The 16,532-nt window shown below is 35.6% G+C and overlaps 1 protein-coding gene across 1 annotated transcript in view; it reads right to left on the reverse strand.

Annotated features, from left to right (window-relative positions):
* The window catches only part of LOC136031958 (uncharacterized), a 96,590-nt gene that overhangs the window by 30,314 nt on the left and 49,744 nt on the right, over nt 1–16,532 (reverse strand). Inside the window, exon 3 of the mRNA XM_065711970.1 lies at nt 15,479–15,564. Coding sequence (XP_065568042.1) covers nt 15,479–15,564 — 86 coding nt within the window. The remainder of the gene's footprint in view (nt 1–15,478; nt 15,565–16,532) is intronic.

The raw sequence follows: 16,532 nt of genomic DNA on the forward strand, positions 1-16,532 counted from the left end.
CCCTCTCGCAAAATTTTAAGACCACTCGGTCGGTACAATCACCCTTGGAAAAAAGAATTAAATAAATAAACACGCATCTGGGATTTGTGTTTTGGCAAAATATACAAAATTCTACATTCTTGTAGATAGGAGCTTGAAACTTGTACAATAAGGTTCTGTGATACGCTGAATCTGATGGTGTTAATTTCTTTAAGATTAAATGACTTTTAGGGGGGTTCCCCATTTTCGAAAATAAGGTAAATTTTCTCAGGCTTGTAACTTTTGATGGGTAAGACTAAACTTGATGATGAAACTCACATATTTAAAATCGGCATAAAAGTGCGATTCTTGAGATGTAACTCTTGATATCAAAATTCTGTTTTTTAGAGCTTTGGTTACTATTGAGCCGGGTCGCTCCTTACTAAATTTCGTTACCACGAACTGTTCGAAATTACCTCTACTGGTAAGTTCGCTTTATGTTGGAAATAAGATGATAAAAATAAGTTTTTTAACTGAAAGTAAGGAGCTAAATTAACCAACAGAAATTACTCCGTATATCAAAGGGGCTTTTCCTTCCTCAACACCTTGCTCTTTACGCTAGAGTTTGACTCTTTTTCTCAAGTTTACTTTTTAAAACAGTAAAAAACTTTAGCGTAAGGAGCAGAGCGTCGAAAAGGGAGAAAACCTTTTAATATACAGAGTAATTTCTGCTTGTTTTAAGTTTTAATGTCGCTCCTTACTTTCAGTTAAAAAACTTGTCTTTTTTTCATTTTATTTCTGAACGTTATTGGATTAATACATTTTTTTTTGTTTTTTTTTTCTGTTTCTTTGTTTGCCATTCTGGCATGTCCAATGAATTGTGGGACAGAATAGAGGCAGTTCAAAAAACGTGTCTAAGAATTATTTTCAAACAGGGTAAAGGGCCTTACATTTCCCTTCTTCGGAGAACAAATCTAGTCACCCTTAAGGAAATGAGAGTACAAATTTCCTTATTATTTTGCCAACAATATCGAGCATAACCCTTGTACTACTTCTCTTTTCCCTAGTGAATATTTACCCAACCACCACGTCAGGGGCGGATCTAGGATTTTTTGTGGGGGGGTGTACATGAAAGGTTACTCCGATAAACTTGTGGACAAAGAAATACCAGCAATTTAAAGGGAACTGCAACAATTTCTAAGTCGTGGGTAGGTAGTGGACATGGACTTTAATTTAATATACAATCTGATGAGTTCTATTGAAATTAAAGTCAATTAGAAATATTGATACAAAAAAAGTAAGTTTATAAGAACCACCTCGCCATAAAACACAATTAAAAGGTTGTTCACCCTCTACAAAAAAATAATACATTTAATCTTTTCTGCATAATTTTTAGCATTTGCACTTCTGGCGACTATAGCGAGTTACTTAAACTTTGTATTGTCAAAAAAAAAATTAGTACCATATTTTGGTATCATACATTCTTTGGAACTAATTGTTGATTAAACATTAATTAATAGTTCGTTTGATGGTGTAGGAGGAAAAATAGAACAAAGAAATAGAAATATAATGCTTTCTTATTGTTGCTATTAGCAGCGGATTAAGTCAGAATTTTAAATCTCCCCTTCTTACGAATGAAGATTTTCGCCTCCCAGTTGGCATTTGTGGTAATACGGACAGATCCCCTTGATAAACTTAAATTTAATTAAATACTTTTTGGGGACATGTGTCATTAATAAAAATCTAATAGAGACTGCAAAAAGTAACTGAAACCTTGTTTCATACTTGTTTGCAAAAAGAAACAGCCTTAATAATTAAAAACTTACTAAAAACTCGACTATTAAAAACCAAATAAAAAAATTCGTCCCTGAAAGAACCAGAGCAAGCGGTCCCAACCACAAATCTACTACTATGTCAGGGGGAGGGTGCCCCCTGCATTCGCCACTGCCCCACGTTCTAATTCAACAAAAATCCCCCTTCTTGCCCCAATAAGAGTTTCCACTGAAAGATATAGAAGAACGTTCATCCTTCACATATTTGAAATTTTAAATTACTAACCCTCCCCTCTTATCGCTCCACTTTTAACTTGTAGTTTTAATGCTTATTTTGCAACTGCAAACTTTACAATTCTTGCAAGGTAAACTAAATTGTCATTTTGTTTAAATTTGTTTTCCCGGTTTTAATTTACGACTTTTTATGGTTTGACTTTTTTACTGATTGTAATTTTATGAGTTTAAACTGGTTTGATATTTATTACTGATTGGCATTCACCATTTTTTTAAATTTTTTTATTGACACTAAAGTGTGAATTTGGCCCTTTTGGGCTTGTGATAGCCGTTTTGTAGAAATAAATTTTGTCTTGTCTAAACCGTAATTTGAAAATAATGTGATAGATAACCCGTGAAATATGACAAGAGAAGAGCCAAAACTTGAGTACGAAGATGAGATTGCTAAAGAAATAGCGAAACAACTGCCGATTATTCTATATAAGCTTTAAATTGTTGGTAAAACCAACAATAGTGAAATTAAACCAACCTAAGTAGATACCATCGGAGCGTTTTGTTGTTTTGGGATGAAAATATCTTTAAAAGTTATCCAACATTCTTTCTCTATAGCAGAAAAGACAATTGCCAAGAATTAATAAGGTACAAGTTGTATTAATTGCAACCCAGAATAATTCCCCATCCTAATAATTTTGACAGCAGTAAATCAATGACGTAAAATAAAAGACAAAGAAAAAACTTACATGTGGCGAATCACGAGCTTTTCATAATTCTCAAAAAGGTAAGGCAGATCCAAAATCCAGCGTGAGCCTTTTAGAAGGTCTGACCCCAAATTTCTTCCAGAAGTGATAACTTTCAACACAAAAGGGGAATGTGTTCAAATTCCTTCGGAACTTGATTCGTCGTGAACCGAAGCATCCGTTAAGTCTTCTAACAAATATTTTGGTAAACGCGGTCTGCCTCTAGCCCGATAATTTAATTTCAACTTTTCACAATGGGCCTGCACATTTGGCAAATGGAGCCCTAGTATATTTCTTTTTTTTCCCATGTTACTGTAGTCATTAACAAGAACTATAAAATAATTTTATTTTGGCTTTGACCATTTTGTCGGGGTTCACTTACTAAGGGGTTGAATTGTTTCTTGGAAAGGCCTTGGACTTGAGACTGGTCATTTGACTTCTTTAGTATGGGTAATTTTTATTGGGGTTTATTTACAAGGGGTTGGATTGTTTCTTGGAAAGGCCTTGGACTTGAGACTGGTCATTGACTGCTTTTGTAGTTTGCTTTGGTAGTTCTACAGCGAGACTCGGGTCTTGCTATAACAAATTTAAATATTCTGGGGACATTTTGTTTCGTTCATTAGTTATTTTGTTTCATTCATTAGTTATTAATTAGCTTGTTTTATATATTTTTAATTCTTATTTCAGTACGAAGATTATGCAAAATTGTACTTATACTACAATACGTAAATTTGTCCTGAATTTATTTTAATTAAACCAAAACGATAGATCAATCTTTTTAAAATAAAACCATTGCTTCTTATTCGGCCCTTGTGGTGTGTTCAATTTATCTCTAGGATTAGACGCAGCTTATCCTTAATTATTTATACAATACAATTTTCTTATATATTCATTAACCGGCAGTTTGGTGTCTGCACCTTACTTCTTCTCTAGACTCTGTTTAAACAGGTTAGAACTAAATAATGCTTGACTGAATCGCTCCTGAACAATCCGATTGGTTAGCCCCTTTGTGTAATTTTTGCTTTCTTAGATGCTCCGATTACAGCTCAATCTAACCTTTTGAGGGGAAATTTTGATTTCGGAACACAAATATGTAAAGTGTTTGAAGGGACTGCAGCCAGGAGGTATATATTATAGAAAAAAGTTTCTTATTAATGAATAGAAAAATTTTTGCTCTATTTTTTGATACCCCACAACAACAATGTCAAGCATAGCAATCTAGAATGCAAACCCGAAACAGGTTTTATAATTATTTTGGAATTATAAAAAAAATAATTGTCGGCCTTAAGATTTGATTATGCCAAAATATTCACGAGATTTTTAAACTTCTATTGACATAAAAACCGCCAAAATCACTAATTCAGGAACGTCAGGCAAGCTCCAAATGTTTAACATGGGAGGTATAGGAAGATTCTTTGCGAGTCCGTCCTGCCTTAACAGGGTTCGTAAACTCTCTCAAATAAGCAGGTTCTGTCAGTTATTACGAAAACTGTTACTACGTAGGAAAAATTCAGGAAAGATTGAGCATACTACCTTAAAAAAAAAGCAGGAAAAGCAACAATTGGAAAATTTCATACGCCTGGTATTAATGTTAATGCAACAATAGTCTGATTAGAAACGGACACAGGGTTAAGAGATTTCGGGTGTTGCTAACTGAAATGCACAGTTATCTCTAAGAAAAAAAATAACAGTATTTGGAAAACAAGTTAAGTAAAAATATAGGTTTAAGGTAATATTTTTAGGACTTTTTGCAAAGGCAAGGGGGTTTTCACAAAGTTATTCGACTTAATCAATTGAATTTAACAATAAACTTGGACAGATTATTTGCATTGGTCGAATTACCAACTAATCTTACATAACACATTAATTTGAAAAATATTTTCAACAAGACAAGTCTTTTAAAGAAGAGTGGAGCTCTACCAAGCCAGGAATAAGCAAAAATCAAATCAAATAATCTTCCAAGCGTAAAACTACCACAAATCACTACCAGTAAATAAATAAAATTCAAAACGAATAGAAATTACAATCAATAGCCGAGTCAAACCCAAAACGAGTAAAAGTTAACACGAGTAGGGCCGATAAACCCTTTGGCTTCCCAAGACCAGAACACAATTTGCACTTTACTGAAAAAAAAAATAAACAAAACACCAGAGACTATCAGTTTAATTTACATACAACGACATTTCTTCCATAAAATTTTGATAATTTTTCATTTGGAAAAGAAAGAAAGGTGAAAACATTTCAAATGTGTTTTGTTTTCAGTAAAGCGCTAATCGTATTTTGGTCTTGAGATCAGTTTTATTTATTTATTGACAGTGACTTGTGGTATTTCTACGCTTGAAAGATTATTTGACTTTATTTTTACTCATTCTTGGCTTGATGGAGTCTTTACTTTTCTTTGAAAACTTGTATTGCGGAAAAAAGTTTTTAAATTAATTTCTGTTCGTTTTTATTGACACAGTCTTTTTCATAGAAAAAATAAAATTGTATGTCTGCTCAGTTTTCTTCTATAAGAATCCATAGTATGGGTTGCTATTTTTATGTTGGAGAAACAATTTTTAACCCCGAAACAAAAAGTATTTTTTAACTTAAAATAATAGCTTCTGAAGTGGACCTGAAGTTGGCTCTTTGACAAGCTGGATACAGTTGTACTACTTTTATTAATTACAGTGCAAGACCAGAATTAGCAATAGTATTATCCCCAAAAGTTTCAACTCAATACAACCAAGTCATTCTCAATATGTTGCTGAGGTTTCTTATTGGCAACCACAAACGCAATGCCTTTTCATTTATTTTCAAGCAACATTTAGCTTTAATGAATAAGGTGCTTAAATTTGATAAATTTGATTATATATGCTTTGGGAGCTGATGGGCGGTGGGGGATTTGTTGCCCTCCGATCAGTTTTGACTAAAGAAAAAATGGGCACTAGCCGTTTCAACTTCCAATTGAATGAGCCTTTTTTGAAGTTTCTACGACAATAAGTGGCCATCTAGAAATTTCTATCCGATGCATTTTAGTAAAATACGTGGTAGGGGGTTATCAACCGTGCGATCACTCTGAATCTAAAAATAGAACACTAGAACTTCTGATTACCAATCCAACGAACCCCCTGCAAAGTGTATAGTATCACCCTTTTTATATATACATCATATGCCCCAAGGGCATGACTTACCATGCCCTGGGTGCTGAAGGGGGGGGGGGTCATCCTCAAAGACACAGTTTCTGGACCTTCAAATTATGTTGAACAAAACGAATGGTTCAAAATTTAGATTGGATATGTTTTGAGGAATGGAGGGAGTAGGAGGGGGTAAGTTGCCCTCAAACGACTTTCGGCAATTAAGAAGGACACTGGTCCTTTCAATTCCCAATCAAATGAGTCATTTTCAAAGTTCCTACGACATTGAATGGTCATCTCAAAATTTCTTTCAGATGCATTTCCGGAAAACAAAAGGTGTGGGGGTAACCACCTTTAGATCACACTGAATCTTAAAAATGGCACTAAAACTAAGTAATACCGATCCATTGTGCCCCCGGCAAAGCTTATACCATCACCATTGCTGTATATACCTTATACCTGTATATACCTTTATATGCTCTTTCAAAGTTTCTACGACAACAAATAGCCATCTCAATGTTTCTATCAGATGCATTTCGGGAAAATACGAGGTGTGGCAGGTATCCAACCTCCAATCACTCCAAATCTTAAAAAGGGCACTAGAAACTCTAATTTCCAGTCAAATGAGCCCAATCTGGAGTTTTTACGATCGCCCCTTTTACATATACTTTATATGCCCCAGTGAATAACTTATAGCCTTTGTCCCGAGGGCTCTGGGGGGGGGGGTCATCCTTAGAGACACATTTTCTATACCTTTCAATTACGTTGAACAAATTGGCTATCTCAAAATTTCATTATATATGTTTGGGAAAGTGGTGGGCGTGGTAGTAAGGTTAATTGCCATCCAGTCATTTTTGACTATTAAAAAGGGTACTAGCCCTTTCAATTTTCAATCGAATGAACTCTTTCTGAAGTTTTTAAGACAACAAATGGCCATCTCAAAATTTCTATCAGATGCATTTTGGGAAAATACGAGGTGCTTGGGGGAGTATCCACCCTACGATCACTCTGAATCCCAAAATTTGGCACTAAAACTTCTGATTACCAATCCGATGAGCCCCCTTCGAAGTTTATATTATCCCTATTTTTATATAAACCTTATATGTCCCCAGGACATAACTTACAATCCTCGGCCTGAGGACTGCGGGGGTGGGGGTTCATCATTAAAGACATAATTTCTGGACCTTTCAATTACGTTGGACAAAATGGCTATCTCGAAGTTTCGATTGAATGTCTTTTGCGGAAATGGTGGGCGTGGGAGGCAGGTAGTTGCCCTCTAACCACTTTCAACTTTAAAAAGGCCACTAGCCTTTACGATTTCCAATTAAATGAGTCCTTTTTGAAGTTTCTACGACAACTATTTCGATACGAAGTGCCCAGGTTTAAACAAAAAAAAAAAAAAAAAATAAATAAATAGAACCCATATAACTCTTTACTTAGGCAGCCCTATTGCGCTTCCTCTCAGTCCTTATGTATGTTTTCCGAGGCTGGGGTGCAAAAAGTTTTTCCAAGGAGGAAGTGCGAGCAAAGCTAAAACAATAAATGTTATGTCCTGTGAAAAAGATTTTGATTTGACAGAATGTTACAAAATGTCCGCATTTTTAAGGTTTTCCATTAGGCACGGAGGCAAACATATGGTTATAGATGTGGAGTCAAGAGCTTTGCCAAATGAGTCAAATACATGGAGTCAAATAAGTAAGAACGGTATTGAATAAAGATCTGATGAAACAAGCTGAACAAGAGTTGAACAAAAAAAATGAAGTTAGTGTTGAATTAGTGTTGAATAGTTTTCTGGCGAATCGAAGTGAATTTCTATCGAATCCAGTGAAGTGAATTTTGTTTGTATTAAGCAGCCCCTTAAGTTTAGCAGATGTGGGCTCTTTTGGTTTTTTTTTAATTATTTAGTGTCTTTTCCTCTTTTTATTTTACTTTCAACATAAACTAAATTCAGTTTTTGTGGTTTTTTCGGAACAGGAACTGAACGTGTTTTGAACTAAAGCTACAAATTTCGGTGTTCAAAATATTTAAAGGTGTTTAAAAACTCGATGCCTAATTTTTGGCTTTTTTCAGTTTTTGTGGTTTTTTCGGAACAGGAACTGAACGTGTTTTGAACTAAAGCTACAAATTTCGGTGTTCAAAATATTTAAAGGTGTTTAAAAACTCGATGCCTAATTTTGGGCACAAAAAAATCCTATTTTGGTCACAGGAGCTTCAATAAAGTAATCTAGATGACAAAATACAACCTCCATTTATAGAATGCACCAGTAAAATATTTACTTTCTAAAACTGTTATCCTAATAAAATGGAAGGTTTATATACAAGAAATCAGGAGAAAAATCTCCAATGACGAACTAACTTCACACCATCCACCCCAGGCTATAATAATTCTTATGACTATAAAAATTGTACGTCTAATATTAAATATCTAGTATTTCAGTTTTAATGTTTATACTAACGAATAAATATTTATTTGGCGTTGCTCAATTCTGTATTAATAAGTGGCACAGAAAACCGCATTGAGTAGTACACTTTATGAAGAGTTATAGAACTACGTCAAACATGTTTTTTTTACATCTTGGTTGCCGTTCATTAGTCAGATAATCCCTTGTTCAAGTCAGAGAAAATCCGTCGTTAGATATTTACACCACAAGCCAGCCAACTTAGGCAAATTTGTATCCCAATTGGTCGATTTTTGTAACTAACCGCCATGAAACTTGAGCCAGGTTCGACTTGCTCTAGTCAGGACACACATTTTCACACTTTGACCAACATTCTGAATCTGTTTAGCAGTCAGATTATCAATCAATCACTAAAATACATCCGAGAAGAGTTGCTTCCGCGACATCTTCAGTTACTGAATTATTAAAATCAAGCAATCAGCGTAGAGAAACTTAACTCTTAAGTTTTCGAGCCTGATAGTAGAATGTTGCAGCAAAAACATAAATAACCCCATAATGTGCTCAGGACGCAACTAAATCTAAAGCAAATCTATCGCCTTTTAGCCACATTTTATCCCCGTAACCCTGGAATCCCACAGAGGCACAGAAACGCAAAAAACTGTCAGTTAATTCTTGCTTCAAGCCACTTTTTTTCAGACCATAGCTGCATAAAACTAAGAAATAACGATTATCCTACTTATATTTGTAAATTTTGTCTTGTTTCTTTCCAAAAACCAAAATCACTAATAAATAAGATCCATGGGCCTGTTCAGAAGCTAAGGAATTCCAACCCGGAATCCTTGTTCGGATTCGTGTGAGTCACCGTTTTCACGACCGAAGAAGCACTTTGATTTTTTTTTTTTTTTCAATTTGATCCGGACTGGAGAACTGACGAAGGAAATGACAGGAAGTTTTTTGCTTCTAGTGTCTTAACAGAGTTCCCATAGCTCCAGGCCGGGATTCCAGGCAGGAATTTCCGGGTGTCTGAACGGGTCCAACTGACCTAGTAGTTGTCTAAGCTGTATCCTACCGCTTGAATTTTGAGTTTTAAATTACCTATTTTCGGTAAGTGGCCTGGAAGATATTCGTCTCTGTGAAAAGTTTGGCAATTTTAACACGGCAACAAGGCGACAGCGACACAGCTGCGACAGTTGTGTGAACGCAAAGTAAGTCTATAAAAAGACGAGGACACCAATTTCATTGCTTTCACCACCATCACTTTCCAGTATTGCCCCTGAACATCAGAAAAATCCCGAAATATAGCATAAAAAGGGTAAAATAAACTAGTAGGGGTGTTACACTGGTTAAAAGTCAAATAAAATACATATAGTTTCTTTCAATTGCGTAATTCAGCATCTGAAAAAACGGTTTTGTCTGCTTTTAATGAACTGACAGTCCCTTAGATTGAGCTAACAGGACACAAGACACCCCAAGGAACCACTTCGCCTATTGCAGGTCTGTCGGAGCCTCAGTTTCGGCAGTTACGTCTCAAGATGAAGAGCATCCCCTCTCCAGCGACTCTACAGACAATTCTTCGTTCTCTCTCGATCAACCATCCCAAATAAAGCTAGTGAAATACCATGTGCAAGTGAAACCAAACGGTAGGCCGAAACGGTCATTCAATGCTTTATATTATAAAAAGCAGCCGTGGCTGGAGTACTCTGTCCAGGATTATTTTGTTTACTGCTTCTGCTGCAGACACTTTGGGGGTACGTCTACTCTTCCTAGGAAGAGGTACGGATCTATACCTTTCATGGATGTACGGGACAAATTTTGACCTTTCGAGGACGTAGGCGTGAGAAGATGAAAAGACATCTCTAACGTTTGAAAAGACATCCATTCTTTTAAGGTACTCTGACAAAGGAAAACTAAAAAAGAGACCGATAGAATGCTATCACATGAAGATCCAGGATGCGCAAAGTCTTGGAAATTTTATTCATGATGCAGTCACAAGAATTGGACTCGATTAGAACTACTGCGTCACAAAATGCCACAACAGAGAAACCGTAATTAGCAGACGTTCCTTAGGTATTCAAGCTCGTTTAAGAGCAAAATCACCACAGAAAATCAACATTTATTGCCATGCACACAAGCTAAACTTAGTCACTTTAGGCTATGTTGAATCTGTCTGTACTGTTGGTTATTTTTTTCTCACTGCCTTAGACCCTATGCGCATCCATTTCCAAAGGAAGACTCGGCATGAGTTTTTTGTTTACACCCAGAAAGCTGGTGAAAAACCAGCTCTGGAGCTGGAAAGAAGTTCTGCCATACGATCGTCTTACTGGTATCGATCTGTATTCAAGGCTAGACTTCCTAGATTAGACTTGTATATGAAGGCATTTTAGCTTTGCTATCTGCTGAAAGTGAGGTAGCCGAAAGCAAAGCACGGGCAGATGCAGCAAGGCTCCAGAATAAGTTGGAATCGTTCCTTGTTATCTTCCAATTACACTACATAGGAGCTGTTATGCGAGTGACGAACTCACTGTCTCAGCATCTCCAGCCCGTCGATTTGGTTATTTCTTAATCGTCAACCTAATTCTGGCCAAAAGAAGTGAACTCGCCAAGCTGCATTCAAACCTTTTATTCCTATAACTTTACAAGAAGGCAAAAGAGTTCGTGACAGAACTCGAAATAGAAGTCTTCTGTGAATGAACCTGCGAGTGGACGATGTTCTGTTGTTCAGAAAGAACGACCTCAAAGAACTCAAAAGATCATCAAGCATCTGAAATCATGCTTCGACACTAGGAAAAAACTTCACTGAATTTGGCACTCGGGTTGCAACTTTAGCGTATGAATTGAAGCGAAAGTACTTCGAGACTTTTGACCGTCTAAAAGCGAAATTTTATAGAAGGTTCACAGATAAATATCCGGTGCTTAGTACATTCAAAACCTTGGATCCAAGCTCGACCAAGTTTATGGACACGTAGTTACCCAAGCGTAGCTATACTCTTTACGATTAGATTGGTACTGACGACATTCTTCTTGAGTCTCAAGCTTGTAAGGCCAAGCGTTTCTTGCTCAATGAGGAGAAGAATCCCAAAAGCTTCTTAGACACTGTCGACCATTTTCAGGCATTACCAGTGGCTTACGTAGAAGTAACTAAAGCACTCCTTATTACTGCCACACTTCCTGTGACAACAGCGAGGAATGGGCAACAGCGAGCACAGGAGATGATCGCCTCTGTCACCTCGTTTTGATATCTGGAGAGAAAGATTTATTAAAAAATCCATTCTGCTAACAGCTTGTAGACAATTTTGTAAAAATGAAACCTTTGCAGTTCCCCTTTTTACCTTGAGTGTTGTGATATTTTTTGTTCTTATTATGTTTTTCCTTTTTATAAATATGTTTGATCTGGAAGATTTCTGTTGAAGGAAAGCCGATATTTTAATTATAACCTTCAGCATATTAGTAAAGATTACTATTACCAACGTATTGTTCACTTAAATAAGAAAGTTTCTCGTCGAGGACGGTCAGCCTGTAGTCTGGTTAAATTTTATATTTTCGGTTGAAGTGTAACTTAACCTCGCTGATTGTAATCTTCATTATTATAATTACTCCTAAAGTTCAGTGTGGCAGACTTTCATATTCAGTTACAGTACACTTCTAAGCAATACACGGTTAATGAAAATGCATTTTTGCTTAGAACGTTCTATCGATTTGCTGCCAAAACACAATTTTTTTTCTTACGCGACACGAAGTGAATCAGCAGTTGGGGGGAAAGTGCCTTTGTCATCCGGCATATAGTCTGTTTTTATTTTGCTCAATATCCCTCTCGAAAGTTTTACCTTGATACCCTTGGTTTTTTTGGAGACACAGGATAAAAAATATATTCTTTTCTGAATAACCGACCTTATACATAAGTAATGGAGAGCTTAAATAACTTAGAACCCTTTTCTGATTGTCTATTAGGGAATATTTCATTCTGAGCAGCATAGTTATTTGACCTTCATATGGCTATTTCAAAAGTATGGTAGGACATCCTTGGTGAGAGGCAGCTTAAAAGAGCACGGGAGAGGTTTAGTTGGACTCGGGTCACTTTTCAACATCTCCCTTAATATTCCTTAAGTGTTTCAACCTAATATCTTCAGCTGTTCTTGGCGTACTGAACACTAACCTTTTTGACAAATTCGATGCTCATACTATATTTATAATTTAGTTTGAAATACCTCTAAACATTCCCCAAAGTTTCACCTTAATACCCTCAGCACTTTCGGATACAGGTGGAATCAAAGTATCTACTTTTTCTTAATGATAAACAATGCATCTAAGTTACACCTGGCTTAGATTATACCTTGAAGCAAAACTTTTGGACCTTTTGATTATTAAGAACAAAATCGATTTTTCAAAATTTTAATCAGTGTTCAGAGGAGGGGTCACCTAAAGTGACAATTGGGCTGGTTATCCTTCGATTACTCTTCAGCTACCACTTAAAATGCCCTGGCAGTTTCAGCTCTTAATACCCTTCGTCATTCCTTAGATATTAATGATGCTTCTTTAGAGATCCAGCATGCACAGAGTGTGTTTTATTGTACTGAGAATGCCCCCTCTTCGCAAAAGAAGACTGATATGACCAGAAGGGGCAATTCAAAGAACCTAAAGTCCTTGCCCCTGGGCTGTGGGGGTCATTTCCATCCAGAAACCATAGTTATCTGACCATTGGACCATTTCGAACATCATGGGTTTCTCAAAACTTTTATCGGGTGTATTTGTGGTAAAAGAATGTGGGATATTCTTTGCCTTCTGGTAAATTTGGGCTCTCAGAAAAGGAACTAGGACGTTCAATTTCCAATCGATTGAGCTCCTTCCGAAGTTTTTGCAGCCATTCCTTCTATATGAAGTTGCTCTGGGAAAAAGATAATAAATTGAAGCCTTATGACTCTCAACTTTGAGAAGAAAAAAAGATCAGCTCCTTTGTTATATTAAATGAAAAAAATAGTTTTTTTAACTGTAAGTAAGGAGCGACATTAAAACTTAAAACGAACAGAAAATACTCCGTATATGAAATGGGTTGTCCCCTCTTCAACGTCTCGCTCTTTACGCTAAAGTTTGACTCTTTGCCACAATTCTATTTTTTAAAGCAATTAAAAGCTTTAGCGTAAAGAGCGAGGCGTTGAAGAGGGGACAACCCATTTCATATACAGAGTAATTTCTGTTCGTTTTAAGTTTTAATGTCGCTCCTTACTTACAGTTAAAAAAACTAGTTTTTTTTCATTTAATTTCTGAACGTTTTAGAATTAATGCATGTTTGATTTTGGCTCTCCACCATAGGACTTGTCCAATCTTATTGAATTTTTTGTATTAAATCAGATTAACAGATTATTAAAATGAAATTTGCATATTAATTTCTTTTTTGGCTAAATGGCTTTCTCTTAGTTTTGATCAGACGATTTTGAGAAATAAGAGGTGGGGAAGTAGGCCTAGAAGCCCTCCAATTTTTCGGTTACGTAAAAAGACAATTATAACTTTTAATTTTTAACTAACGTTTCTATTAGTAAAAAATATACGTAACTTAAGAATTAACTTACGTAACAAACTTTTATATTCTTATATTTTTATTATGTATATAAGGGGGTTTTAACCCTCGTTAATGCCTCGCTCTTTACACTAAATCGTAATCAGAAAGGCCGTAGAGTAAATAGTTGAAATTACTAAAAATACTTTAGCATAAAAAGCGAGGTATTTATCTCCTCCTAAATACCTCGCTATTTATGCTAAAGTATATTTAGAGCCTTTCATATGCGTAATAATCTCTGTTCTTTTTAAGCTGCAATACTAATCCTTACTTTCTCCTTAATTGAAAAAACTTTTTCATGTTAATTTTTTCATTGTTTTTTATAGTAGTTTTAGAAAATCCTGCGCCCTTTTCATTGAATTTCTCTTCCCCCACGACATATTTTTCCAAGGGAAGATTTGCCCACATAGCCCCCTCCCCTCAGCCCCACCCCCAAAACCTAAAAAATCCCCCTGAAAACGTCTCTACACTTCCCAATAACGATTATTATATGTAAACACTGGTCAAAGTTTGTAACTTGCAGCCCCTTCCCCAGGGACTGTGGGGAGTAAGTTATTCCCAAAAACATAGTTATTATGGTTTTCGACTATGCGGAACAAAATGGCTATCTCAAAATTTTGATCCGTTGACTTTGGAGGAAAAATGAGCTTGGGAGGGGGCCTAGGTGCCCTCCAATTTTTTTGGTCACTTAAAAAGGACACTAGAACTTTTCATTTTCGTTAGAATGAGCCCTCTTGCGACATTCTAGGATCACTTGGTCGATACGAAGACCCCTGGGGAAAAGAAAAAAAAAACAAAAACAAACAAATAAACACGCACCCGTGATCTGTCTTCTGGCAAAAAATACGAAATTCCACATTTTTGTAGATAGGAGCTTGAAATTTTTGCTATAGGGTTCTCTGATACGCCGAATGCGATGCTCTGATATTCGTTAAGATTCTATGACTTTTACGGGGTGTTTCCCCCTATTTTCCAAAATAAAGCAAATGTTCTCAGGTTCGTAGCTCAGGTTCGTAGCTTTTGATGACAAAGACTAAAGTTGATGAAACTTATATATTTAAAATCAGCATGAAAATCCGATTCTGAAAATTTGATGTATATTGTAGCATCAAAATTCTGTTTTTTAGAGTTTCGTTTACTATTGAGCCGGGTCGCTCCTTACTACAGTTCGTTACAAAGTAATTTTTTGGTCAATAGATAGATGAACTAAAACTCGCAAATTCTATGCTTTTACTTAGATAGTTTGGGAGAACCTGGTTAATACTAGGTCTACTTGTGATTATCGTACAGAAAAAGAGAGTAGAAAATAAGAAAAACTGAGTCAATTAATTTTTCCAGTGTTTGTTCTCGGAAATTTAGAATAAAGTGCTTGAACGTTAAATCTAAGAAAAAACACACCTTGGAATTTTCACTGGAAAGCTTCTAGGAATTTCTGATTAGAAATAAAATCTCTTCTAATGCGTGGATTTTGTGGTGGGATATATAAAATGGACATAAAACTGAAATTTGAAAATTCAACACTTTAATGATTTGTTGTCCAGATTAATGAGAACTCTTTTACAATGACCTGCTAAGTGCAGCCATGTTAAGAAAGATGTTAAGCAAATGTTAAGAAAGATGTTAGAAAGGAATGTAAAAGAAAGATGTAAAACAAATGTCCTGTTAAGATAAAAGAAATGTCCTGTTAAGAAAGATGTAAAAACAAAATTACCTGTGCAATGCCATAGATAAGCAGCAGAGATGTAAACAGACCAACTACGGCAAATAATATAATGCTGATATCTAGAAGAACACTTACTAAAAGAAAGAAATGTAATATCATGCTAAGATCAAAAAGAAAAAGTTAACAATACAATAGTTAAGTTGTTTTTGACAGTCAAATATGTTAAAATGCCTAATACAAAAACTGAAAAGGAAAATCTGTAGGAATGTCTAGAATGAATATCACATCAGCATGTTTTAATAACAACTAGACCTACTTTGCCCGGGCAACGTGAAGTGTTGCAGCAACCTTTGTCCGGCTTCGCCGGCTAAAGTGTTGCGAGAGCAACACTTTTGTTTTGTTTCTTCGCTATCGATCAGTAATCACATGATCAAAGGCTATTCCTCAGCGTTAAAAAAAAAAAAAAATAGTACGAAAGAAGGGACTAAATTGACTTTGCAGCCAGTTGAACTTTATCCTTTTCAATCATAGACATCGTGACGGATGAAAACTCGGACAATATCTTATATAGTCTAGTAGGTATTATAAAGCTATCTCTAACTTTTCAGGATCAAAATACCATAGATGACATTCTATTAATTATTACAAAACTATCTCATTGTTTTACATTCTCGTTTGTGCTTGCTTCTTCACTATCGGTTAAATGATATTTCCTTTTCACAACTAATAAAGAAAAAAATTGTTCTTTGATTGTGTTTGGCATTCTTCTTGACAGTTCTCTAAGGTTCTTCCTTAATACTTCACGCTTTTTATTTATTTTTGGGATCAACAATGCCTATTTTTCATGATAAAAAAAAACACCTTATACGCTAACAATAGGTAACTTGAATAACTTACAGCCTTTGCACCAGGGGTTAGTATTTGTGAGCCCTAGAGGCTATTTAACCTTTGAACTGTTAATATAAAATGGTCATCTCAAAACTATTGATCGAAACCCTTCGATTACTTATATTTCTTAAAAACTGCGATGGAACTTTTTATTCCCAATCGAATGAGCCCCCCATCCCCAAGTTTATACAAAAATCTTTTCCATAAGAACCTT

Source organism: Artemia franciscana, chromosome 10 (assembly GCF_032884065.1).
Source record: "Artemia franciscana chromosome 10, ASM3288406v1, whole genome shotgun sequence".
Lineage (NCBI taxonomy): Eukaryota > Metazoa > Arthropoda > Branchiopoda > Anostraca > Artemiidae > Artemia > Artemia franciscana.